The following is a 25,425-nucleotide window of genomic DNA, read 5'->3' as shown; positions in this document are numbered from 1 at the left end:
CAATTTACCCTTTTCCTACTCTAACTGGAGGAACATGCAATACCACTGAAGAGTCTATCTCTTCCTTAATGACTCGAGGCCCCTAAATTTCTTTTTTTTTTAAGTTTATTTATTAAGAGAGAGAGAAAGAGAAAGAGAATTAGTGGGGGAGAGGCAGAGAGGGAGAGAAGGAGAATCTCAGGCAGGTTCTACTGACATTTGTAGCCTGATGCGGGGCTCAAATCCGCCAACAGTGAGATCATGACCAGAGCTGAAATCAAGAGTCAGAGGCTTACCTGACTGAGCCACCCGCCCATCCCAGAGGCCCCTAAGTTTCTGTGTACCGTTGGGTTTGTTTGTGGACTGCTGGTTTTATTCCACTCGTCCATTTGTCTGCCCCTGTACAAATATCACGTGGTTTTATTGCCTGTAATTCGACGTAATATTTTTATGTACGGGAGGGCAAGTTTCTCCTCCTTCAGTTTTTTTCTTTTTATTTAAAAAGGTGTTTCATTTTTGAGAGAGGGTACACACAAGCAAGGTAGGGCAGAGACAGAGAATGGCTCTGCCTCAGGACAGAGCCCGATGCTGGGCTTGAACTCACAAACTGTGAGATCATGACCTGAACTAAAAACCAGGCACTTAACCAACTGAGCCACCCAGGCACTGCCTCCCTTTGCCTTGCAGAGTTTGACTATATTTGTGAACGCACTCTTCCGGATGGCTTTGGGATCAGCTTATCAAGCAAGTTATTTGAAAATCTCGTTGACATTTTCATTGGGATTAAATGGACTTTACAGATTGCCTGCGGAACGGTTTGTGTGTTTACTTGGTCGCCTCCAAGTGGGAACAGGGCGTTTTCTGATGGTCTGAGCTCGGGCTGCGTCCCACAGACAAACTTGGCAGTTTAAACTCTGGCGCCCCGCATGTTTCTTCTCAGGCTATTCTCAGGGGAGCCGAGGGGTCGCGGTGACTGCATATATTTGCAGATATTTGCGGGTCGGGGGACACAGAAGCCTGCCACGGGTAACACACTTTGCACAAGCAGCTGTCAGGCAGCGGGGACTTCTGGGGGCACACACAGCACGGGACAGGGGGCGCATGGGGGCGTCCGGGCACCGTCAGGCGGAAGCCGGGGAGGCGGGGCGAATCGCGAGGTGGGCCTGCCTGTGCAGGGGAAGAAGCGGGCGCCCGGGCCCGGCGTCTCCACCCCCGACCCACGCCGCCAGGCGAGCCAGCACCGCCGCACACACCTGCCCGGGCACCGCCCACCGCTCCGCGTTTGGTCCCAGGGGGCGCTCCCAACCAAAGCTCCGCCCATCGCTCTGACCCCGCCCACCGCCCCCTTCCCAGGCGGCTCTCCCCACCAAAGCCTCGCCCACCGGCCTGGACCCGCCCACCGCTCCCGGAGCCTTCTTTGGTGTCGCTCACCACCAAAGCCCCGCCCACCACCTGCGGCCCCGCCCACAGCTCCGAGTCCGGTCCTAGGGGGCACTCACCACTGAAAGTTCCGCCCATCGCTCCCCGTCCCGTCCCAGGGGGCGGGCCCCCAAAGCCCCGCCCACCACTCAGGGCTCCTACTGTAGCTCTGGGTTCCGGCCCTGGGGGCATTCACCACTCAAAGCCCCGCCGATCGCCTTGGTCCCGCCCACCGCTCCCGGTCCCATTCCCGGAGGCTCTCGGCACCAAAGCCCCGCCCGCAGCCCCTGGCCCCGCCCGCTGCTGACGCTCGCGCGCCGCCAGGGAGGCCTGCTGGTTAGTGGTTCTGAGGCCCGGTAGCGGCGTCCGGGTCCGCAGGTTGCGGGTTCGAGTCCTCGAGGCCCCGCCGCAGACCCGGTGCCCGTCCCCGACGCGCGGGAGAGACCGTTGCGGGCGGCGCGACCGCGGCGTTCGCGGCGAATCTGCCGCTGCGAATCGGAGGGCTTGGCGGCGGCGGCGGCGGCGGCGGCGGCCTCGCGAGAGTCGGGCGGGCCGACGCGCGGGCGGGCGGACCGGGGCCGGGGCCGGGGCCGGGAGCGGGCGACGAGCCCGCGCGAGAGCCGCCGGCATGACGGGCCGCGTGTGCCGCGGCTGCGGCGGCACGGACATCGAGCTTGACGCGGCGCGCGGCGACGCCGTGTGCACCGGCTGCGGCTCGGTGCTCGAGGACAACATCATCGTGTCCGAGGTGCAGTTCGTGGAGAACAGCGGCGGCGGCTCGTCGGCCGTGGGCCAGTTCGTGTCTCTGGACGGTGGGTCCGCGCGGGGCCCGGGGGACGCGGGAGGGGGCTGGGGGACGCGGGGGGCGCGCGGGGACGCCGGGGGACGCGGGGGGGGACGCCGGGGGTGGTGCCAGAGGACACCGGGGGACGCGGGGGGCGCGCCAGGGGACACCGGGGGGGGGCGCGGGTAGCCGGTGGGGTCCGGAGGACCGCCCCCTGTGAACTATGTGCCCGCAGTTTTTTTAAATAACGGAATTTAAAAGGGAGGAACACGATGACCGTGTCCTGTCCTGTCTCTCGAAGCGTCCGGTAACGCTGGCTTCATCTGGGTCCAGCGCTGTGACTGTCACCGCAGCTAGGTTCAGGGGTAAAGAAAAGTTGCACAGCTCCAAATCTCGCCCGCAGGCTCTCCCAGCCGCCCTGTCCCCGGCCCTGCCGCTAGTGGATGTGCTCTTGGTCCCCACCTTTGGGGACTGGCATCTTCCCCCAGCCTGGTGCCTGTGACTTCACCCAGGGTGTCGGGCTGAGGTCGGAGGACGGTGGTCACTTTGGGGTGGCGAGGAGCGGAGCTGCTGGAAACAGCGTGTGGCCCTTTCTGCGAACCTGTTTTCATTTCTCTGGGGCCGATGCCTCTGGTACAGAGCGAGCTGTGCTAAGGACTATCTTTTAAAATTCAGCGTTTGATTGTTCACTGCTGGGATGTAGTAATACGGGTTTTTGTCGTTGGCCTGCTTCCTGTGACTTTGCTAAACTTAGCGGTGAGTTCTGGGAGTTCTCGACATCTCTTGGCATTTTGTATTCAGACCGTCCCGTTGTTTGTAAACAGGGGCTGTTTATTTCTTCCTTTTGTTTCTCTTTCTTGCCTTATAGCCGGACTCAGGGAAGGGCTCAGCGTCCCCCACTCAGTGTTGACGTTTAGCTGCAGGCTTGGGTAGATGTCTCTTAGTAAAGTTGGGGAGGCCCTCTTTCTGCTCCTGGTTTGTTGAGAGTTTTCATCACGAGTGGCTGTTGGAATTCGTCCAGTGCTTTTCTCTCATCACCTCACATCCTCGCGGTTTTCTTCTGAATCAGCGTGGCCGTGGCCGTGGCCGTGGCCGCGCTTCGAATGCCGCACCTGCCTTGCTGGGGCAGACTTACCTAGCGCGGCTATGCTGAGGGGTTAGGTCTGCTGATACTTTGTTGAGAGTCTGTACATGGAATGTGGAATGTCCGTGCATAGATTTCCTGCAGTGTCTCATCTTCTGGAACGGGTTGGAGAATGTCCCCTTCTCTTACGTTCTTCAGAAGAGACCGTGTAGAACCGGGGTTATTTCTTCCAGGAACGTTTGGTGGAATTCACCAGTGTAGCCCTCTGGGCCTAAAAGGCTTTTTGTTTTTGTTTTTCCCTCAGAAGGTTTTTAACTTCAGATGCAGTATCTTTAATCGTTGTAGGTTGTAGTCATGTTTTAGGTTAAGTCTTTCCCCGTGGGTGAGTGTGTGGTTCTGAGGATTCGGTCCCCCCTTGATCAAAGTTGTTCAGTTGATGCGTTCAGAGCAGGTGGCACCAGTCCCTCCTCATCCTTCTGATGTCTGCAGGGTCTCTAGTGATGTCCCTGATTTCTTTTCTTTCTCCCTTTGTCTCCCCTGCCGGAAGTTTATCACTTTAATTGAGCTTTTCAAAGAAGTGGCTTTGGGCCTCACTGACTCCTGTGTCCTGCTCTCTCCCATCACCTCTGGTGCAGTGCGCACGTCTTTGTGTTCTGGGGCAACTTCCGGGGCTGCCGGGGTGCGGGCTCCCCAGCACTGCTGTCGTTTTGTCACACATTGTCAGGCGGTGCCTCCCGTCACCGGAGGAACGAGACAGTAGTAAGAACAAACGGTGGCAGGAGCTGACCCTTAGGGTTCTCCGCGGGAAGGCACTGTGCTGATGCGGGCACCCGCGCACCTGATGACGGCGCCTGCCCTCCCTGCAGACGGGGAACAGGCTGCGGAGGCGGTGGACACCCCGCCGGTCCTGGACGTGAGAGATGTGCTCTCACCCGTGTGCCGCGAAGCTGGTGGCACAGCCTCGTGAGCACGGGCTCAGCCGGTGCTGTCGGAAGGCATGCCGTAAAGGGCGTGCAAAGATACTTCCCCAGGCCACGGCGGGCTCTGTCCTGTGGGTCTGTTCCCTGGCAGGAGCCCATCCAGGAGAGGGGAGGGGCGTCGGCAGCCCCTCTGCCGCCTGGCCCCCTCCCTTCCCCCTCAGGGCAGTGGTGGCTGGGCCGTTGACTGGGGTTACTCCCTGTCCCCTGGCCGCTGAGCGAGTGCCCGCTGGCTCTTCTCGGGTCTTCCTGCACTCCCCCCTCGCCCTGAGAGCTGACCTTGCTCTCTGAGCTGCCCACACTGGGTGCCACGGTCAACTTTCCTGAGCATCCATTCTTAGTGTTTGAGAACCGAGCGTGGACAGTTAGGGGTGTACTACCTGGCACTGTGTGAAGTAGACACCGGGGCCGTGTGGCCGGAGGCCCTGCCACTGTGGGCTCCTGGCTGTCCAGGGGTCTTTCCCAGTGGGCGCCCATTGTGCGCCGGGCCTGGACTCTGGAGCTCCAGTCACCCTGATTCCCTGGATCCCAGACCAGCAAGGCGTGAGGCCAGCGTCCGGGGGTGGCAGCGCGAGCGGTGCTAGGGACATCCGGGCCGAGTCCTTCTGCTGCCGGGCACAGGCGAGAGGGAGGGGACCGGCTGGCAGAAGGGGTGGGTACCTGGGGACTGTGGGCGGTTCAGTGTGGCCAGAGTGGCTGGGGTCTTAGCGAGGCCCTGAGGAAGGGTCCTGCTGCTCTCCCGGGAGGGGCTCGCCTCCAGCGTGTCCGGAACGGCGGGGGCAGAGCGGGGCTTCCCAGCAGGGCACGAAGGATCGACTCTGAGTGTCCTGTGCCGCGTGTCCACCCGAGGGCCTCCAAGCCCCAGCTCCTTCCCTGGGGCGCCCTTGGCTCCCGCCAGCCTCCCCCTGGGGTTGTCAGAGCCCTCCAGAGGGCTCCGCACCAGGCAACCCGTGGCTGCTGCTTCCTTGGGGCCCCTCCCTCCCTCCCAGGGAGGCGGGGCTGGGGGGGCCTTCCCACAGCTTCCATAATCACAGCTTCTCCCGGCTGCAGACTGCGTCTTTCAAGCAGGGTGTTTGTAAGCGCTAGTGTCGTCACCGTTCAGGGTCGTGATGCACTTCGCACACATTTGGGGTGGATGAACCCCCAGTCGTGTTTGCACCCCTGGCCCTGGATGGGGAGGGCCATCTGCCCTAAGGAGGGGGGGGGACCTGCACCCACCTGCCTAGTGCGCCCTGCCCATAGGTGGCTCTCCCGGGACGGCCCACCGGTGTCCTGGGCCGCTGAGCACCGGGTGCTGTCCCGGCCGAGCTCTGGTCCCAGAGGCGGAAGGTCCTGCATCTGCTCTGTCCTGTGGCCCCTCAAAGCCCCGTGGAGCTCCTGGCCAAAGTGCCGCTTCGCAGGAAACGCTAGCCGGGCTGTCCTAGAGGCCCATGGAGAGAGAGGACTCTTCTTGTTAAGATGTCGTTTGCAGCCTTTTTCGTTCTCTACGCTCCGTGCTGCTTGGTTTCCCTACGGAGCAAGCTCTTTGGGAGCCGCGCCGGCTTGAGCGCAGTCTCGGCTGTGGTCTGCGCCCAGCTGCTTATCCCGCCCTGGACCTGTGTCCAGGCTGCATCCCGGGACCCGGGACTCCCTGCGGTCCTGTCGAGGGCCTGCTGGCGGCCCCAGAGGAGCATGTGTCCATGTGGGGGCTCCGGCCGCTCCCAGGGCCTCTCTTGAGAAGAAGTTAGACAGACACCCCTCCCTTAAAATTAAGTTAATAGAAAGCGATGGAAGTTTTTGCTTACGAGTGTTGATGGGGCTTGTGGGTGAGACGGGGGACAGACAGATCTGTACGAGCGTCTCTCTGGGGTGTTGAGGCCTCTCGGTTGTGCCGGGGCCCCGCCTCATCCCTGCCTTTCTCTCCCTGGTGTTACTGGCTCGGTCCCTGACGCCCAGCCTGGGGGGCTCATGGTGCGCCCGTCTCCAGGGTCGGACCGCGGTGCCCTCCTGCTCCCGCTGCCACAGGCGGCATCAGGCGCCCCACCGCTGTCCACGAGGGGGCGGTCTTGGCCTGGCCGTACCTTCCACCAGCTGATTCCAGCGTGGATTTTTGCCACAGGAGCTTGTTAGAGAAAAGGTCCGATGTGGAACAAGTAGACGGAATAGCGTCACATCGTGCAGGCTGAGAACGGCGTATGTCAGCAGTGGTGACCGGAGGTAACACTCCAGCTGGTTTCAAACTTCGGGGGAGCCTTAGGCTCATGGTTTTAGGGGGCCGAGGTTTGCTAAATAAGCACTTTTTGTACGACCCACGGGTGCATTCCAGACTCTGTCTCTCATAACCAGACCCCAGTGGGTGGTGTTTGCTGAGTACGAGAATCAGTTTGCCTCAGTTTGGCAAGCAGGCTTGGACACCCCCATCCCGCCCTGCTGCAGAGAACTGGGTCTGCGGAGGGGACCGGATCCCCGTGTCTCCTGGAAGCACACAACGAGGAGCACGGCCGGTGTGCGTGCGAGGGTGCACCAGTGTATGTGTGCGTCCGTGTGAGCAGGAGTCAGGAGACCAGCCCCAGAGGTGCCCTGGCCCCGGGCAGGGGGACTGGGTCCTCAGGGAGAGGCAGGGAAGGGTGGCACAGACACAGAAAGTGCAGTGAGGGGGTGGGGGGTCCCGGACGGTGCAGGGGAGAGTAATGGAGGAGGGGGAGGAGAGGGAGGAGGGGGCACGTGGGTGGGTGGCTTTGCGAGATCTCCAGGAATAAGGAGATGCGTTTAACACTCGGCCGGAACGAAGCCCCCGCTCTTCGTAGGCACAGCCTCCCTGAGTGACCCGCCCCGGCCGCCTTCTGTCTGTGTCTAAGCAGGGGTGTTGGCTCCCAGCGTCCTTGTTCCCAGAAGGTGGGGCTTTACAGCATTTCATCACCCTTTTCCTCATGCAGTAGCCCCATCATTTATTGAAAGTACACATGCATCTTAATTAAAACAGCATGGTGATATTTCTGTTTTTCTAAAATACAAGTTGGGGGTGCCGGAAACAGAGGCCACGATGTGGGTGTCCTGGTCAGGTGCTGTGAGTGACTGGGCCTTCCCCCGTGGTTCTTGTACGTTAAAGATTGCACAGGTGAAGATCCTAGAGTTGTAAAAAGCACCACCACCAAAACGGGAAGGGAGCAGACGCGGGGCCCTGACCTTGGTCCAGGGAGCCTGTGATGGGCTCTGGAGCCGCGAGGCAGCGCACGGCCGATTTGGGAAGCCCTTTGCGGCTGGTGCAGGTGGATGAAGCCCCTCTGGGCCCTGCAGCTCTCCAGTCCCCAGCATGCCCTGCTTGAGCCTCCCCAGCCCCGTGAGGACACACAGCCGGTCCCTCTCCCTCCCCATCCTCTGCGACCAGCCTCTCAAGGACGTGAAGTCTGTGGCTGTTTGTCAGGGCGGCTGTAGGAACCAACGGTCCCAGTGACAGCAAAACTGTCTGTAGGTGGTGAGCGACCCTGTCCTGGGCCCCGCTCTCCTGGGGAAGGTCCCCACCTGCCCTGCCCCCCAACCCCTCTGCTCCGCCGCTGTGGTGGGGAGTGTGGGTGCCCGGCCACCTGACAGCCGGCTCCCAGCTCCGCTCTGGCCAGCCCACCCATCCGTGGCCCAGCAGCTGCTCAACAGAGCCCACTCGTTGCTCTTCTCAAAGCTTTCTTGGCCAATCTTACTCCTTCTCACTGCCGGCTAAACTTTGGAACCACTTTGCTGAGATCCTTAAGGAATCTCGCTCGTGTTGCTTTGGGCCCGGGTCGCCATCACAGGTGTGCTGGAGGTCACGCTTACTCTGCTCTGCCTGTGTGGTGCCTGCCCGCGGGCGACCCGAGGTCCCTGATGGCCCCAGGAGGGGGGGCCACATGCTTCCCTGGGGGCCTGCTCCCAGACTTCAGGGATCTGGGTGCCCAGGTCCCTGCCACTTCTGAGTTTCCCTGTCACTTCCACCTGTGTCTCAGTCCCTCCAGCACCCCGTGTCATGTGGCTGAGCATGGGAGATGTCCCCTAGCTGCAGAGGCCTCTAATCCTTTGGTGTCACACGCGTTGGCCTGCAGGATGGGCAGCATTTCCCTGCTTGTTCGTGGCTTCCTGAGCACTCCCTCTGTGGCTGTGGCAGCGGGGTTTCTAGGTCTAGCACACAATCCAGACCTCTGCCTGGCTGTTGTCACGGGGTGACAGGGCAGAAGTCCCAGCCCCAGTGTCTGCAGAGCAGAGAGTGCGGGACTTCCTGGGACATCTGAGCCTTGCTGGGAGATGCAAGGCAGGGTGCCCGCAGGCCTGGCTACGGCCACCTTCGGGGTGGGCTCTCTAGGCTGCCGTTCTGGGGGTGGGCGGCACACAGGTGGCCAGAGGTGTGAGTGCCTCCTGCAGACCAGGTGGCTCAGAGGCTCTGGGCCGCATAGGGCGTGGCCTGGGACGTGGCCCGTACCCTCCGGAAGCCCACAGTCCTGTGGGGAGATGGACGCACTAGCCAGTGGTCACTGTGCAGGTGTAGCTCCTGTGAACGGGCTGGCCCAGAGCGCGCAGAGGGCCGAGGGGAGAGCTGTAGTTCGGAGGCGAGCTGTGCTCTCTCTGGCCGCCATGTGGCAGTGGTCTGGAACGTGCTTAGAGAGTGCCGGTGGCCGTGGTCCACGTGCCGCGGCTCCAGGCCGAGGCCGCAACCCCGTTGGCACGGCAGAGGGAGAGGCCCCGATCGTGGCTGCCTTGCACTGCGAATGCTGGTCCCGCTGGGTCCTGGCTCCAGAGACGCCCCATGCAAGGAAGGTCTGCTGGTATGGATCTTTTTTGCCAGGTTTTGACTAATCAGGCTGCTTGTTCTTCTAGGTGCCGGCAAAACCCCAACCCTGGGCGGCGGCTTCCACGTGAACCTGGGGAAGGAGTCGAGAGCACAGACCCTGCAGAACGGTATTTCCTGTGGCGGGGGCTCTGGAGGAGGGCAGATGTTGGGGATGGATGGAGGTGGGGAGGAGGGCAAGAGCGGGCGGCCTGCGGTGGCCCCTGGCTAGCACCTTCAGCGCCGTGCTGAATAGAAGTGTCTTCTTCCTGATTCCAGGGGAAAGCGTCCAGTCTCGCAGCGCTGAGGATGCTTTGAGCTGTGGTCAGCTCAGGCAGGGACACATTCTGCCAGCCCTTCTCAGACATTTGCTTGAGGACACTCTCGGGAGCGATCGTGTGTCCCCTTGCTCTGTGGTCTTAAAGGCATACCTCAGAGACACTTCAGGGTCTGCTCCAGACCGCCACAGTACAGTGAACATCACAACTTTTTGTAACGGGTTTCCCAGCACACGTAGAAATTACATCTGCACAATATTCTAGTCTCAGTATCAAGTATACAATAGCATTAGGTCTAAAAAGTCAGCGTTTATACCTCAATTTAAAAATACTCTGTTGCTAAAAAAGTGCTAACCGTCATCTGAGCTCTCAGTCAGTCATCTTTTTGCTGGCGGAGGGCCTGCCTCGATGGTACTGGCTGCTGACCGGGTAGGCGGTGGGTGGAGGCTGGGGAGGCCGTGGGGACTTCGGAAAACAAGACAACAATGAAGGCTGCCGCAGGGCAGCTCGGTCGTGAGCAACTTCTCTGTAGCCTGCGATGCTCTCTGCTAGCATTTGACCCACAGTAGAACTTCTTTGAAAATGGGAGCCCGGCCTCTCAAACCCTGCAGCCGCGATATCCGCAAGTTGATGTGATCGTCTGCGTCCTCTGTTGTCGTGTCAGCGATCGTCACGTCATCTCCGCCAGCAATGGATTCCATGTCAAGAGTCCACGTTCTTGGCTCGCCTGTCAGAAGCAACGCTGCACCCTTTCTGGTTCGATCATGAGATTGTAGCGTCTCCAGGCCTCCTTTCCAGTTCTGGTTGTCTTGCTGTGTCTACCACGTCTGCAGTGACTTCCTCCCCCGGAGTTTGGAACCCCTCACGGTCACTCACGAGGGCTGGAATCAACTTCCTCCAGACCCCTGTTGGTATTCTGAGCCCTTCCCATGAGCCGCATGAGCCATTAATGTTCTGGGTTTTTTAAATGTTTACTTAGAGAGAGAGTGTGAGTGGGGGAGGAGCAGAGAGACAGAGGGACAGAGGATCTGAAGCGGGCTCTGCGCTGACAGCAGTGAGTCCGACGTGGGGCTCGAACTCATGAACCACGAGATCATGACCTTGGCCGAAATCAGGCGCTCAACCAACTGAGCCACCCAGGTGCCCCAAACCATGAATGTTTTTAATAGCATCCAGAGTGGTGAATACTTTCCAGAAGGTTTTCAGTGTGCTTTCCCTAGATCTGTCAAGAGGAATCACCGTCTGTGGCAGTTACAGTCTTCCAACATGCATTTCTTTTTAAAGAAAATTTTTTAATGTTTATTTATTTTTTGAGAGAGAGAGAGACATACAATGTGCAAGCAGGGGAGGGGCAGAGAGAGAGGGAGACACAGAATCCGAGGCAGGCTCCAGGCTCCGAGCTGTCGGCACAGAGCCCGACGCGGGGCTCGAACCCATGGACTGCGAGATCATGACCTGAGCCGAAGTCGGACACTTAACGGACCGAGCCACCCAGGCCCGGACATGCATTTCTTAAGTAACAAGACTCGAAAGTCAAAGCGCCTCCTCGATCCATGGGCTGCGGGACGGATGCTGTGCTATCAGCGATGGACGCAACGTTGCTCTCTTTGTCCGTCTCCATCAGAGCTCTCGGGCGCCCGGGTGCTTTGTCCACGGGCAGTAACATGTTGGAAGAAGTCTTTCTTTTTCTGAGCAGCACAGCGGGCTTCAGATATTCAGTAAACCGTGTTGTGAACAGACGTGCTGCCGTCCGGGCTTCGTGTGCCGTCGATAGGGTGCGGGCAGAACACAGGGTAACTTCAAGGGGCCCAGGGTTTCCAGGACGCTACGCGAACCCTGGCCTCTGCTTCAAGTCCGCGGCTGCCTTGACCCCAGCAGGACGGTCAGCCTGTCCTCTGAAGCCCTGAAGCCAGGCGTTGACCTTGCTTCCGAGCTGTGGAAGTCCTCGATGGCGTCTGCTCCCTAGAGAAGGCTGTTTCGTCTACACTGACGGTCTGTTGCTTAGCGGAGCCACCTTCGTTCACGATCCTCGCTCGGGCTCCGGACAGCTTGCCGCACTTCTGCATCGTCAGCGCTCGCGGCCTCACCTCGCGCTTGTGTGTTAGGACACGGCTTCTTTCCTTAAGCCTCTCGAACCCGCCTCTGCCAACCTCAGACGTTTCCGCTGCAGCTTTCTCCCCTCTCAGCCGTCAGAGAATGGAAGAGTCCGGGCCCTGCTCCGGATCAGGCTTCGGCTTCAGGGATCACTGTTGGGGCTGGTTTGAGCTTCTACGTAGACCATTCAAACTTTCTCCACCTCGGCAGTGAGGCTGCCTCCCTTTCTTATCACACGTGTGCTCGCTGGAGGGGAACTTTTAATTTCCTTCAAGAACTTTCCCGCTGCGCTCGCAGCTCGGCTCGCGGTTTGATGCAAGAGGCCAAGCTTTCGGCCCGTCTCGGCTTCCGACGTGCCCTCCTCACTCATCGGCCTCATTTCTAGCTCTGACAGTGAGAGACACATGACACTTTTACCTGCACACTTAGAGGCCACCGTAGGGTTAGTAGTTGGCCTGATGTCAATACTGTTGTGTCTCAGGGCCAGGGAAGCCCGGGCAGAGGGAGGGAGGGAGACGGGGGAGCGGCCGGTGGGGGGAGTGTTGGTGCGCACACAACGTTTATCAAGGCCACCGTCTTACACGGGTGGGGTTCACGGAGGCCCGAAACAGTTACAACGGTAACATTGAAGATCGCCAGCCACAGATCACCGTAACAGATAAAACAATCATGAAAAAGTTTGAAGTATCGGGAGAATCACCAAAATGTGACACGGAGACACAAAGTGAGCAGATGCTGCTGGAGACACGGCACAGTCTTGCCGGGGGCCTTCTGTTCATAAAGACCGCGTCTGCGAAGTGCCAACAAGGCGTGCCCGTGCCCGTGCCCGTGCCGGGAGGGCAGGTGCGCGGCGTGGGGTGTCCCAGCTGCAGCCCGCCGTCTGCTGTGCCGCATCACACTCAAGGACCCATCTCCCCTGTGGGTGGGTGTGGCCAGCATCACACATGCCACCGTCACCATCGCCGGCTGCGGCGCCCGACCACCAGGAGGGCAGTTCGTGGGCTTGGAATGATTGCGTAACGGGATGCTTTTACATTTCTTTCGTGCTTTTTTCTCTGATGCCATGGGTTTATTAGCATCGTTAGTTTTTATTAGAGATCATACCGTGCGTAGGACCTGTCCCTTGACACAGTCGGTGGCCACTTGTCCTGCGGTCGGGACAGCACCAGGGGCTCCTTTCACAACGGAGGGTCAGGCCGCCACCTGGTGCTGGCCCAGCTCCGCCCCTTCACTGTGGCTGGTGCCGTCACGTGGTGCTGTTCTGTGTGCCGACTTCAAGGTAGACCCGAGTGAAGGGAGGCGGTCACACAGTCTTGCGCTTGCAGCGAAATCGGAAACTAACAGGACAGAAATAATCCATCTTCTTGAAGATAGTTACCCTTGGTTAAGTAAGAAATCAAAACAACTTGCAGAACCCTCAGCGCGGGGCCACAGCGAGGTCTGAGGCCAAGGCATTCGGGGGAGCGCTGGGCGGCCCTAGGGGCCGGGCCTTTCCTCGGGGCTCTTGCCTGCGGAAAGCAGCCTGCGCCGGGCGCCTGCAGGAGGGCCCGCCGACCGTCCGCCCCCCTGGGCAGGCGTCCCCTCCCGCCACCTTCGGCATCCGGTCTTTGCTCGGGCGGGGGCTGTGGGGGACAGGGAGGCCGGCGGGCCCAGCCCCCGGTTCCGCCGCTTTTGCTTGGCGCTTGGGGCCTGGCCGTGAGGCTGCACTGGGTTGACCTCCTGTCCTCTTCCATAGCTCCTGGGGGAGGCGGAAAGCGCAGACCCCAGCAGGCTTTCCGGACGTTGTCTGAGAGGTGCGGCCAGTACGCTTCTGATGTGCTGGGGTTGCCCCTGCCTCGCGCTGCGTGGTCCGTATTTCACTTTCGAAATTCCCGTTATCGCTGCCTGCTGCGTCCCGCGTGGCTTATCCGTCTGCTCCTTCTCGTGTCCCTCCCCTCCCCCGGCCCTGGTTTGGAAGTGCTGTGCCGACCCCTCCGTCCTGGTGCCCTGGGGCGTGTGCGACTGTCCCCCACCCAGCCGTGGGTCTGGGTGCAGTCTGGGCGTGTGGCCTCAGCCCCCACGGTGGTTGCCGATCCGTTTGCCCTGATGAGAAAACAGGAAAATTGGAAAATGGTCTGAGACGGCTCCCAGCAGCGCCCTGCTCGTTCTTTACGCTCACGTACTTTGCCGGCTCCTGGCGCCCCTCCTGTGTGGCCCTTGTGCCCACACCTTTCCAGGGTCCGTCTCTGGTTTTGTTGGGGATGCACCCAGGTTGTGCTTAGCAGGTTAGCCACCTCCTCTGGGCCGTGTTGGGGGGCTGAGCAGGACGCAGGGATGTGATGTCACCAGCATGGGAAGGTTGCTGCCAGTCTGAGTTTTGATCTCTCTCGTCATCTCTCCTAACCGGCCCCTTGTGGGTTTTCCCTCCGTCTCTGGACTTCAGAGGCACCACCGGGCTGGAGTGTTTTTCATTGACTTGAGAGCCCTTTTACTTGGGAGCCGTTTCTATTCTATTCTTTTTGTGTCTGTTTTTCTTGGTGTAACATATGCATAGTCAGGTGCCTAAAACGTACTGACCTTAAGTGAACTGCTTTGTAAACTTACACAGATCAGGTGTGCCTCACGGATCAAGGTAGAACATGCTTCTTTAAAAGAAAAGTTTTTTTTTTTTTAAATGTTTATTTTTGAGAGAGAGAGAAGGAGCATGAGCAGGGGAGGGGCAGAGAGAGAGAGAGAGACAGAATCAGAAGCAGGCTCCAGGCTCCGAGCTGTCGGCACAGAGCCCAACACGGGGCTCGAACCCACAAGTCGTGAGATCACGACCTGAGCCGAAATCAAGAGTCGGACACTCAACCAGCTGAGCCGCCCGAGCGCCCTGAACATACTTGAACCCCAGAAAGCTCCTTGCTGTCTGTTGGATTTGTGTGTTTTTCTGCCGCAGATGATTGGGATCCTGGAAAACGCCCTTTCTTGTGCACATCGGTACTTTGTTTTGGGCTGTTGGGACTTCGCTGTGTGAATACAGCACAGTTTGTTCACCCACTTTTCCTGTCGGTGGGTGTTTGGGGCTTCCTTTCTGGCTGCTGTACGTGAGCTGCCGGGCACCTCCTTGCACTCCGTCCTCTGGTCGGCGCCCCTTGGGGGTGTGCTTGTGAGTGGGGCTTCTGGGGCCGCAGGCGTGCGCTCACGTTCGGCAGATGTGCCAGAGGCTTTCCAGCACGGTTGTGCCGCGTCACCCTCCCGGCTGCAACCACACGGGAGCACAGGGGCCGTGTCCGCGCGCGGTGTCGGTGCTTTTGCTGACTCCGGTCTTTCTGCTGGGTGTGTGCTTTCGTTTGCTTTGCCTGGTGAGTGGCTGTTTGGAACACCTTCGTGTGTGCTTTTTGGCCATTCAGAGATCCTTCTTTTGTGAGGTTGTTTTAAAAATCTGAGTTATCATTTTCTTACTGCTTTGTAGATGTTTTGATACATTCTGCATTTGAGCCCTTGGTTGGAGGTGCACATTCTGAATCCCTTTCCCAGCTGGTGACCAGTCTTTTCACTTAAGTCTTAACATTGTTTCTGGATGAGTAGAAATTTCTTACTTTTAATGAAGTCCCAACATGTTGCTTTTTTTACGGTTGGGGGTTTTGTGACTGAGGACATTCTTGTCTACCCCGAGATCTGCAGACACTCTCTTGTGTTTTCACCTAGAAGCTTTGTTGTTTTGTATTTCGCAGGTAGGTTTGGGATTTCCCTCGGATGAATTTTGTATCTATGGTGTGAGGTAGGGGTTGAGGCTTACATTTTTCAATGTGGACGTATAATTGTCCCATTCGCCAATAAGACCGTCCTTTCTGAACCCAGGACGCCGAACTGGTCCATTCGTCACAAGTCAAGTGACTGTGTAGGGATAAGTCCATTCCACACTCCCGTGCCGGTGGCACATTGTCTTGACCGCCGTGGTGTCCTTGTAGAAGTCCCACAGTGTAGCTTTCCGGCACTGCCCCTCTTCAGGATGGTCTCGGCCCTTCTACCTCCTTTGCGTGGCAGAGTAAATGTTAGAATCGGCTTGTCGGTTTCCACAGGAAAACTTGCCCAGACTGTGGTTGGGATTACCTGGACACTGTAGATCAGTTACTCGTGAAATCTGGTCATGCATGGCTGCATCTTGGTTAACAGTCGCGTGATGTGTGATAGTCATTTGCTACTTCTCTCTTCCCCATCTGTACGCCATCATTTGTTTCCAGGGCTTTGTTACCCATTATTGCCGTGTGGCCGCTCTCCCTGGGGTGATGTTGGGCAGAGTGGTGACCGTGCATGTTCCTGTCTCCTGACCTTGGTGTGATGGTGACCACCAGCTTGTTGTCAGGAAGAATCACGTTAGCAGTTTGTCACATGCTCCTTTGCGTTTGTTGCAATGATTATATGCGTTTTCTATTTGTTTTGTTAACGTGATGAAGTACACTGAGTTTGTGAGGTTAAACGCACCTTGCCCCTCTGGCCAAGACCCTGCAGGGTCGCGCTGCATTGTTCCTTGCTCTCTGCAAGGGCTCCTGTGTGACCTACCAGTGTCTTCTTAAGTATGTGGGAATGGGAAGTCCTCTGGGCCTTGACCTTTCTTTGTGAGAGGTTTTAATTATGCTTAAAGATTAAAGATGCATCTTCTTGATTGGAACTACTTTCCGTAGGGTTTTAGTGGGACCAGTTATCTTCCTGCTCTTTCTTGTCGGTTTTGCTAAGGTGTCCTTCTCGACTTGTCTTCGAGTACCTCAGACTCAGACTGTCCTGAGACTCATTTGCCACACCCTCCCCCTGTGCCCCTGGGTCTCCTGATTTAGGAGGACGGCCTGTCTTCATTCGTGGCCTCGGTCATCTGGGCTTTCTCCGTTTTTTCTTAACTGCATTCATCTCTCCAGAGCCTCGGTGTGGGGTCATCTGTCCTGTTTGTGTGTCTCTTGCTTAATTGGAGCCTTCTCTCCGTTGTCTCCTCCCTTTTACATCTTCTGTTCAGTCCCTTGTTCCTTTTTAGTTTTTTAACTTGGGAGCTGTGGCCACTGTTTCAGGCTTTTCTTTTTCTTTTTTGATATTTGTAATTACAGCTGTTCATTGCTGCAAGCTTTGCTCCATCTGGAACCTGCAAATTTAGAGACTGCTATTTCTCCTTTCTGTTCTGTTTTTTTTTTTTTGTTTTTTTTTTTTTTTTAGTTTTTTTAAATGTTTATTGTTTTTTTTGCAAGAGGCAGAGAGCAGGAATGGGGGAGGCGGGGAGAAAGGGGGACAGAGGATCCGAAGCAGGCTCTGCACCGACAGCAGCGAGCTTGATGTGGGGCTTGAACTCACAAAATCTGAGATCATGACCTGAGCCAAAGGCAGATGCTTAACTGACTGAGCCACCCAGACATCCCATGAGGTTTATTTCTTTTTATTTTTAGAGAGAGAGCGAGCACAAGTACAAGCAGGGGAAGGGCAGAGAGAGAGGCTGAGAGAGAATTCCAAAGCAGGCTCCACACTGTCAGCCCAGAGCCTGACGCGGGGCTCGAACTCACGAACTGTGAGATCATGACCTGAGCAGAAATCAAGAGTCAGATGCTTAGCTGACTGAGCCACCCAGGCGCCCCCTCTGGGTTTTTTTTTTTTTTTTAATTCTTTTTAAATGACCTCTGGTCTCCCAGCAGAGTTGCAGAGACAGCCCCGAGTGTGCCCCCATGGCTGCCCTAATTCGGACGTCTTGCTTGGCCTGGCTATGGGGCTGGCCCTTATCCCTGGTCTCCTCCTGTGTGTGACCGTTTCTCCCAGCTAGACGCGCCTGGAGGGTGCTGGCCTGTTGTAGAAGCCGCCGGGGTTGGAGCTGGCTGTGGGTTTGGGGTGACTCTGCCGAGGCGGCCCCCCTGTCCTTGCCCCACGCCAGGTGTACGTGGCCTCCCGTGACTGGGCGCTGGCCATCTGGGCCCTGAGGCTGCCAGGTTCCCCCCTCTCCCGTCCTGTGCTCCGTAGAGATCAGTCCCGAGGGCCACGCAACACTTGCTGTCCGCTGGCCTCCTGCACCGCCCGCTGGGCCCCTCCCTCAGCTCTGTGCCTGCCGGACTGCTGTCCTCCTTGTGGGGTCCGTTGTCCTCGTGCCGCGTCCTTGTTCTTCCTGATGGTCCCTCCCGCAGGAGTCCACCCCCTGTCTGGAGGGGGAGGCCTCTCCAGCCAGCTGCGAGCCCCCTCCCCACCCCGGACCCTGCCGGCGGCCACTCTTCCTCCACGCCCGAGCTCACTGTCGAGGTCCTTATCTGTGTCCACACGGCTCCCGGTTAATTTTGAGTTTGAAAAAAAGTTTAGTGATCGTGTTTTTAATTTTCCAGGGCTGTGTCTTTCTTTTAATTTTTTAACTCTTGTAGAGAGCGTGTGCGCGTGCACGCGTGTGTGTGGGGAAGGGGCAGAGGGAGGGAGGGAGAGAGAATCCCAAGCAGGCTCTGTGCTGTCAGTGCTGAGCCTGGCGAGGGGCTCGATCCCACAGCTCTGGGATCATGACCTGAGCCGAAATCGAGAGTCAGATGCTCAGCTCTCTGTGCTCCCCTGGGAGGACCGAGATCTTTGTAATATTGGAGGAGGCCGTGGGCTTTCCAGGCCTCCTTCCGTTACCAGTCGGCTTGTAACGACTGGAGCTTGGGGTTTCTTGTCCCTTTTGTTGCCGTTTCCCACAGAGGTCAGTGAGCATTAGGGCCGCTCTCGCTCACACACGCAAGTCTGAGGCTGAGCCCTTCGCCTCTGTGGCCGCGCAGACCTCTGGCAGCCCCCGGCAGCCCGGATCCAGTCACAGGAGTCGGTGTGACCCCCGTCCCCGCGGCACCGGCCTGACCTCGGGGCCCGGCTGGCGTCGTGGAGGTCCTCCTGGCCTTGGGGGTTGGGAGGTGGAGGCACCCTGTGGATGGAAGGTGTGCAGATTCTTGAGCCGTTCGGAGTCAGACCCTTCCTCCCGCACGCTCTCCGGGGCGCTGGCCCTGCCCCGGCCCTGCCCTGTGTTCGTGTTCCTGCCGTCCTGGCCGTTGGCGTGGGCCGGGAAGGATGCCGTCCCGCCCCCGGCTTGAATGGAAACGCGGGCCTCATCTCACAAAATGCCAAAATTTTGAAGGCACCTGTGTGCTAGTGTGTTTCCTTTTTTAAAAAATTTTTATTTGGGGAGAGGGCGGGGGGAGAGAGAGAGAGAGACAGAGAAGGTGAGAGAGAATCCCGACAAGGGGCTTGATCCCATGGCCCTGGGACCATGACCTGAGCCGAAGTCCGACGCTCACCTGACGGAGCCCCCCGGGCGCCCCAGGTGTGTTTACTTTTAGCATTCGTTTATTGGGAGGAAGCCTAAAGGGAAGAAGCTGTGGTTCGTGGATCAGGAATCGGTTGTTCACAAGTTTATGCTTACCGCATCTTTGTGTCTTTGTGCTTGTGTCCCTGCGTCATGTGACTTCTCAGTCTGCCGTGGTGCTGGCTGACCTCGCATGAATTAAAAACTCATTGTCGGGGGGGGGGGTGAGTGGGGAGTGACTGCTAATGAGGACAGGGTTTGTTTTGGGATGATGAATTGTGAATATGCCAGAACTGTCGAATCATACTTCCGGTGAGAAGATATTACAGTGTGTGAATTATGTGCAATGAAGCTGCGATAAGATAACGTATCACAGTAGTTCTGTGCCCCCGAGCCGGCAGGGAGTCCCCTCCTGCCTGCTCTGCTCTGAGAGCACACCCCCCCCCCCACCCCCGCCAAGCCCCACAGAGCCGGCAGGTGGGGCCCCTGCTGCTCTGTGTTGTCCCAGTGGCTCTGCTCGCCTCCGGGCTTGCTGGGCTGAGTGCGAGCCTGCCGATGGGGGGTGGCGCTAGGCCCTGCTGCCCTTCTGTCCAGTCAGGGCCGTGGCCCTGGGGACAGTGGCCCTGATCCCGTGTCGGTTCAGCCGGAATGGAGGGCTCCAGGCAGGGCGGGGGTGTGCCACCGGGAGGGCGTGCTGACCGTCGGGTCCCCCTGCTGCCAGATCACATGCCGGATGCCAGCTCCTCGGGGCGCCGGCTCCCCGGGTGCCTGCTTGTGGCCGGCGGTCGCCGTCAGCAGCATGCCTAGGGTGGGCGGGCCGGACCGTGAGCCACACAGCCCTCGCCTTCCCCTTGCCAGACTGGGAGGGGGGAGGGGGGCGGACAGCCCTTAGCTGTTCGTGGGTGAAGCACAAGTCCCTGGCTTCTCTCCTTGGCCCAGCTCAGGATGGCCTTTGCCAGAAGAGTGGGTCTGGGGAGCCAGCAGGTGTTAGGTGGAGTGGGGAGTCTGTGTGGCGGCCGGGGTGGGTGGACAGCCCGCCACACTGCAGCTCTTGCTGTGTCCCTGCCACGGGCTCTGGCCATACGGCCCGCGGTGACTTCTCCTGTGCCGGCACGGCATGTCTGCGTCCTCTCCCGCTGCTGCTGTAGCTCGTGGGATGTGCTCGTCTAGGAAGAGGGGTGTGTGTGGACTGTGTCCCAGACTGGCCGACATCCCGGCCATCCCGTCACCTGACAGCCCCCGGCCTCCCCGAATCTGCCTGCTGCTGCTCCCACCCTTGCACAATGGCACACGGCAGGCCGGGGCAGCGGCTCTTGGTGGACAGGCTGGCGGGGAGGCCAGCTGGCCCTGCTGGGGAGGCTGGGCAGGCATGAGCCAGCCTCCTGGCTGTCGGAGCAGGAGGCCAGTCTGGGGAACTCAGCTGTGGGACAGGAGTGTTCCCGTGGGGGCCCAGGGCCGGTGGGCAGTCTCGTCTGTCCCTGTCAGGAGGCCATGTCTGTGTGGAGCATGTCACAGGGAGCAGCCCCAGGCTGGCCAGCCCACAAGCCCTTTGCTGCCACCCTGAGCTCAGGGGCCTCAGGAGGAGCAACTGCTCAGGCTGCAGACCCTTGCTCTCCAGGCACAGAGCGGTGACAGTCCTAGGGACAGTGGGAGAGAGGTGACAGTCCTAGGGACCCGGGAGAGCGGTGACAGTCCTGGGGACCCTGGGAGAGTGGTGACAGTCCTGGGGACCCTGGGACAGTGGTGACAGTCCTGGGGACCCGGGAGAGCGGTGACAGTCCTAGGGACCCTGGGAGAGCGGTGACAGTCCTAGGGACCCTGGGAGAGCAGTGACAGTCCTAGGGACACTGGGAGAGAGGTGACAGTCCTAGGGACCTTGGGAGGGCGGTGACAGTCCTAGGGACCCGGGAGAGCGGTGACAGTCCTAGGGACCCTGGGAGAGCGGTGACAGTCCTAGGGACCTTGGGAGAGCGGTGACAATCCTAGGGATCCGGGAGAGCGGTGACAGTCCTAGGGACCTTGGGAGAGCGGTGACAGTCCTAGGGACCCTGGGAGAGCGGTGACAGTCCTAGGGACCCGGGAGAGAGGTGACAGTCCTAGGGACCCGGGAGTGCGGTGACAGTCCTAGGACCCTGGGAGAGCGGTGACAGTCCTAGGGACCCGGGAGTGCGGTGACAGTCCTAGGGACCTTGGGAGAGCGGTGACAATCCTAGGGATCCGGGAGAGCGGTGACAGTCCTAGGGACCTTGGGAGAGCGGTGACAGTCCTAGGGACCCGGGAGAGCGGTGACAGTCCTAGGGACCCGGGAGAGCGGTGACAGTCCTAGGGACCCTGGGGACTTCACACCCGCGCCCACATGTAAAGCTCGGAACCCGCAAAACGTGAACTTAAAAGCGTGGAAGGGAAAGGGTCAGTCTGTCCCAACCTTGGGAATCCGTGGTAACGTCTCTGTTGTATCCTAGGGAGGCGTCAGATCCATCACCTGGGGAACCAGCTGCAGCTGAACCAGCACTGCCTGGACACAGCCTTCAACTTCTTCAAGATGGCCGTGAGCAAGCACCTGACCCGCGGCCGGAAAATGGCCCACGTGATCGCGGCCTGCCTCTACCTGGTGTGCCGGACGGAAGGCACCCCGCGTATCCTTTGGTTTGGGGGCCTCTCGGAGGAACCCCGTCTCGGCGCTCTCTGGGTTGGCCTCCCTCCGTTGGGCTCAGCAGTTGCAGTATCCTGGCGTATTTCGTGGAGGCACCCTAGTGGGTGAGCGCAGGCCTTCCCGGATCGAGATAGCCTTCCGCCACTTGGGAGGGTAGGCGCCCAGCCCGTTGGCCCCCCCGGGGAGGACAGAGTGCACTCCGCCGTCAGGCCAGTGATCCGCCGCCTCGGGGAGGACGGCGGCGTGTTCTGTTACTGCACTGAGACCGACCCTGCAGACGCTCCTGTGTGCCCAGAACTCAGTGCGTCGCACCCCCTGGAAAGCCCTCTCGGGGCCGCTCGCCCCCACCCTGGCTGTCCGCCCTCCCTGCCTGCCTGTGTGTCTTTTCCACCATCACTCGGCTCCCTTGGCCCGTCCTGCGTGGGACTCCTGCTCCTGGTCCCGTGTCCTTGTTTCGAGATAGCACGTCCCCCAGCGGCTTCCTGCAGGTGGTCTCCCTTCTGCCTGTCCTCTCAGGGACGGCCCGGCGGGCTGCGGGTTGCACATCGGTCTCTGGAATGTGGACGGGGGTGCCCACCGCGCTCGGGCGCCCTGACCCTTGGCCCCGTGCGTGAGGCCGGTGTGCGGTCCCCTGGAGGGCTTAGCACCTCCTCATTGTTCTCTCTGAGCTGCGGACCCGGAGCCCCTGCCGCTCGCGGTTCCTTCTTTGGCGTCACCCTCGTTCCCGGGGTGGCCCACCGCCTGCTTGCCGGCGTTCTCTTCCTTCGTTCCCGCTCACTTACTTTCTGCTTTCCCACCGGGCTCCTCTCGTGGCATGTGTGTCCCCACTGGATTCCTGTCCGTCACAGCTGCCCTCATGGGCGGGGGGCCCCAGCCACGGCTCCTGTGAAGTAAGCATGGGCTGCTGGAAGGGTCGTGGCGTGCGTGGCTGGGCCTGTTGGCCGCTGTTCCGATCGGGCAACCCTCAGTACCGGAGTCTTTCATTGAAATGTCCTAAGGTTTTGGAAGGTTCTCATTCCAGCATACCACGTCGAAAGCACACGCATGCTCTGAGCGGGCACGGGTCTCGGGTTCCCAGCACAGCGCCCCGGCAGAGGATGGTGTAGGCGCCTCGCCTGCGTCCTACCCTGGCCCCCGTGCACCGAGCAGCGAGAGGCCCGGCCAGCCTAGCTCTGAGGAGGGCGGCACAGGGGAGGCGCGTGGAGCTCCATTCAGGCTGGCTCTGCGTCTCCGGGAGTACAGAGCTCGGGGAGCAGGGCGAGGGTGTGCAGGCCAGGCTCCGGGATCCGTCCCTCCCCCACCGCCCCCACCTCCGGTCCCCGCCCCAGTCCGGCGAGCAGAGAGAGGCATCCTCAGAGGTGCTGGCCCGTGACCCCCAACGGGAGAGGCCACAGGGTCGGGGGTGGGGGCGGGCCAGGGTAGAGCCAGGAGAGCCTGGGGGGCGGGGGAAGGCAGAGCCGGGGGGACAGAGGCGGGTGGGGGGGGGGGGGGGCTGGGGCAGAGCCGGGACCAGGGGAGCCGGGGAGGGCCCGGGACCAGGCTCCCTTGCTGTTGCCGGATCAGGTGTGACCTGCATCCGCGTTTGTCATGCACGCATCCGCGGGAGCTGTTGCTGCTGCAGTGGGTGTTGAAGCCTGTGACATTTACTGGGTTCCAGCTGGGCTGCCAGCAGGCCTGTATGTGAGCGGCTGGCTTTGCGCCACGACTCCGGGTGTGCACACGGAGGCTTCTGTCACTCGCGACCTGCCCCCACCCACAGGGGCCCCGGGTGGGAGGGACAGATGTGCGTGGATCGTCCCATGGCCGACCGCGCCCTGCACACGGCCGCCTGCAGACCTGTCTCCTCTGCCAGGCTCCAGACCCCTGGGGCCTGTTAGTAGCGGGTTTGGTTCACAGGCCTGGGCTGGGTTTCCAGAGCCTGACTGCTGTGACTCCGGCCACCCTGTGTCCCCTCCTCACGCCCAGCCGAGGACCGCGTTTCTTGCTTTAGAGGGCAGTGCAGTCGGAGACTCTCCCTTCTGCCACGGGCCCCCCAGCCCCCCTTTACCTGCTTCCCTCTGCCCCCCCCCCCCCCCGTGTGCCCAAAGACAACTAAGGAGTTGAAACATGTTTTTAAATAGCTCTTTTCTAGACGAGTTTTAGGTTCACAGTGCAACTGAGGGGAAGGTACAGAGATTTCCCAAGTGCCCCCCATCCTCCCCCAGAACGGACACCCCCACCAGATAGTGCGTGGATTACACTGATGGACACATCAGCACTCGGCGTCCGTGGCTTACCTTGGAGCTCACGCTTGCTGTGGTGCCTTCTGTGGGTTTGGGCAGATGTGTAGTGACACGTATGTGTCACCGTGTAGCCTACAGGGAGCCCGTAGTCGAAAGGAGGCCTTGGGGTGGCTGGTTGGCATGTATCGGAGGGTGGCCGGCATCACCGGGCACCAGAAAGTTGCAGGTTCAAAGCCACGGTAGGCTGACGTGAAGAGGGCGGCCCGCCCCCGGTGTCTGTCGGCTAGCCAGGGGGCTTCGGGAACCCTGGGGACCGTCTGCCGGTGTCGGGTGACACGGAGCACGTCCCCACCCTGGGGCCCAGCTGTCCTGCCCGGCTCGGTGTGCAGGTGCGTCCTGGGTCGAGGCCAGTAGCCTCCCCTCCTGGCTGCGTCCATTGTGGTGGGGCCTCTCTGTGGGCAGAGCTCTTACTGAGGGCCACCTTAACATCTTGTCCTTTATGGCTGATCTGTGCACCTGTTTAAGAGGCCTTTGTCTGTTCCACATCGTGGAAATACCCTCCTGGTGTCCCTTCCCGAAGCTTTTGGTTTTATGTGTCCCCTTGGAGTTTGGGATTTCTGTGGGGCTGGCTTCACTGTGTCGTCTGTCGTGAGGAAAGGGTCGGGTTCCTCTCCACGGGGCGTCTAGCGCGCGGCGCACGTGGGCCCGATGCTGGCGTCTCCGAGCCCTTCTCTGGTCCGCTTGCCTGTCCTGGGCCGACCCCGGGCGGCTAGAAGCTGCAGGTTTGGAACAGTCTGAGGACCCCGTGCGTGTCAGGAGGCCTCCAGCTCCAGCTGTCTCAGCGTCTGCGCGGTGTGTGGCCCTCTGTTCTTCTGCGTGAGTTTTCCAAGCAGCCTGTTTCCGTGAAAAGTCTTCTGGGATTTTCTGGGCTTTATGGATCAATTTGTGGGAAATTGAAGGTGACGTTCGTTTTAACAGTACTGAATCTTCCAGGCAACGAATACCCCTGTTTCTTCCGGTGTCTTTTGCTTCCAGGGATGCTTTGTTATTTTTGAGGAGGAGGCTTTCCTGTCCTTCGTTAGATTTGTTCCCAAGTCTGTTTTGCGCTAACGTAGATGACATCTTGTGTGTGTACGAGTACAGTTGAGTTTGTATGCTTTAAAAAAAAATGTTTTTTAATGTTTACTTATTTTTGAGAGAGAGAGACAGAGCACGAGCAGGGTAGGGGCAGAGAGAGAGAGGGAGACACAGAATGCGAAGCAGGCTCCAGACTCTGAGCCGTCAGCACAGAGCCCGATGCGGGGTTCGAACTCACAGACGGCGAGATCATGACCTGAGCCGAAGCCGGACACCTAACCGACTGAGCCACCCAGGCGGCCTGTGTATATGTTTTTAAGTTTACTTATTTATTCAAGCAATCTCTACGCCCAACATGGGGCTCGAACTCATGACCCCAAGATCGAGAGCTGCGCGCGCGCTCTTCCAACTGAGCCAGCTGGGCACCCTGAGATTTGTATGTTGACATTATGTCCAAGTCTACAAAATTCAGTTATTAATCTTACGACTTGACTGTTGGGATCTCTTGCTGTTTCAACCCACTCAGTTGTGTGTGTGGCACCTTTTCTTTCCTTCTATTTTTTGGGGGGGTTTGATTTACTATTTTTCTGGCTTCTTGAGACCGACGCTTAGGTTCTTGATTTTAGTCTTTTTGGTTTTTCCTAATAAGAGCCTTAGGGACTGGCCCTTCCCCTCCAGGCAGATTGTAATTACATGGCGCAGTCCTGATGTGTCATTCAGAGTTGTGTTGCCCGTTTTGACGATGGTTGGGGGTTCTCTCCTTATCTTTGGATTATCGGTTTGCAGCATAACTGTGTGGTCCGAGGACACTGACCGAGCGCTCCCCCGCTCCAGCGCTCCA

General features: G+C 59.3%; 1 protein-coding gene across 4 annotated transcripts in view; it reads left to right on the top strand.

Moving 5' to 3' along the window:
• Nucleotides 1–1,689: 1,689 nt before the first annotated feature.
• The window catches only part of BRF1 (BRF1 RNA polymerase III transcription initiation factor subunit), a 57,276-nt gene continuing 33,540 nt past the window's right edge, over nucleotides 1,690–25,425 (top strand). For 2 of the 4 annotated variants that reach the window (XM_053225056.1, XM_027066785.2), the window contains exons 1-3: nucleotides 1,692–2,210; nucleotides 9,065–9,145; nucleotides 21,095–21,268. In XM_053225056.1, coding sequence (XP_053081031.1) covers nucleotides 2,027–2,210; nucleotides 9,065–9,145; nucleotides 21,095–21,268 — 439 coding nt within the window. In that variant the 5' untranslated portion in view covers nucleotides 1,692–2,026. Of the gene's footprint in view, nucleotides 2,211–9,064; nucleotides 9,155–14,898; nucleotides 14,912–17,341; nucleotides 17,348–19,596; nucleotides 19,624–21,094; nucleotides 21,269–25,425 lie in introns of all 4 variants that reach the window. The other 2 variants (XM_053225059.1, XR_008299760.1) reach the window with 2 other exon arrangements.

This window comes from Acinonyx jubatus, chromosome B3 (genome assembly GCF_027475565.1).
Source record: "Acinonyx jubatus isolate Ajub_Pintada_27869175 chromosome B3, VMU_Ajub_asm_v1.0, whole genome shotgun sequence".
Taxonomy (NCBI): domain Eukaryota; kingdom Metazoa; phylum Chordata; class Mammalia; order Carnivora; family Felidae; genus Acinonyx; species Acinonyx jubatus.
The sequence above is the reverse complement of the archived record's forward strand: the minus strand, read 5'-3'. Positions and strand labels throughout refer to the sequence as shown.